At 44.8% G+C, this 811-nt stretch overlaps 1 protein-coding gene across 1 annotated transcript in view; it reads left to right on the forward strand.

The window, feature by feature from the left end:
• The window catches only part of EMH_0064140 (uncharacterized protein), a gene marked incomplete at both ends in the record, with an annotated part of 3,088 nt that extends 2,906 nt beyond the window's left edge, over positions 1 to 182 (forward strand). Inside the window, one exon of the mRNA XM_013498215.1 lies at positions 143 to 182. Within this exon, the coding sequence (XP_013353669.1) occupies positions 143 to 182 (40 nt within the window). The remainder of the gene's footprint in view (positions 1 to 142) is intronic.
• Positions 183 to 811: the final 629 nt, after the last annotated feature.

An 811-nucleotide genomic window follows, 5' to 3' on the forward strand; every position in this document is an offset into this window, starting at 1 on the left:
GCACCCGCCAGCTGCAGCACCGCGCGGTAAAGAACGCAACGCAAACAGAGAAAAAAGAAACGCTGCAGGCCAGCAGCAGCAGCAGCAGCAGCAGCAGCAGCAGCAGCGGGGGCCCCTGTATCCTGTTGTTCTTCTTATTCAGATGGAGATGTGCACGGGCCTCACTCTCAGGGCTTGGCTAGACAGGTTTGCTGCTGCTGTTGCTGCTGCTGCTGCTGCTGCTGCTGCTGCTGCTGCTCTTTGTTGCTGCTGTTGTTGTTGCTGCTGCTGTTTTTGGTGTTCCTGCTATTGCTGTTGTTGTTGCTGCTGTTGTTGCTGCTGCTGCTGTTGCTGCTGCTGCTCGTCCATTGCTTCAGTGTCTGCTGCTGAAGTGGGAGCATATTGTGTGTGGCGATGCAGCAGCAGCAGCAGCAGTTGCTGCTGCTGCTGCTAGGATTGTCTCCTGTCTTTGTTTCTGTTGCTGCGCCTCCGCTGCCTCTTTTCTCTGTCTCCTTTTCTGTATCTATCTCTTTTCTTTTATCTGTCTCCTTTTCTTTATCTCTCTCTTTTTGTTTATCTGTCTCCTTTTTTTATTTGTCTCCTTTTGTTTTGTTTGTCTCCTTTTTTTTATTTCTCTCTTTTTCTTTATTTGTCTCTTTTTCTTTATCTGTCTCCTTTTGTTTATTTGTCTCCTTTTCTTTATTTGTCTCCTGTTTTTTATTTGTCTCCTTTTGTTTATCTGTCTCCTTTTGTTTATATGTTCCCTCCCACTAAACAATCCAGTTCCCTTTCTATTTACACATTTACATAATAAAACTATATAAATATATAA

The sequence above is a fragment of the Eimeria mitis genome, genomic scaffold (assembly GCF_000499745.2).
Source record: "Eimeria mitis Houghton genomic scaffold, Emh_scaff3267, whole genome shotgun sequence".
Taxonomy (NCBI): Eukaryota; Apicomplexa; class Conoidasida; order Eucoccidiorida; family Eimeriidae; genus Eimeria; species Eimeria mitis.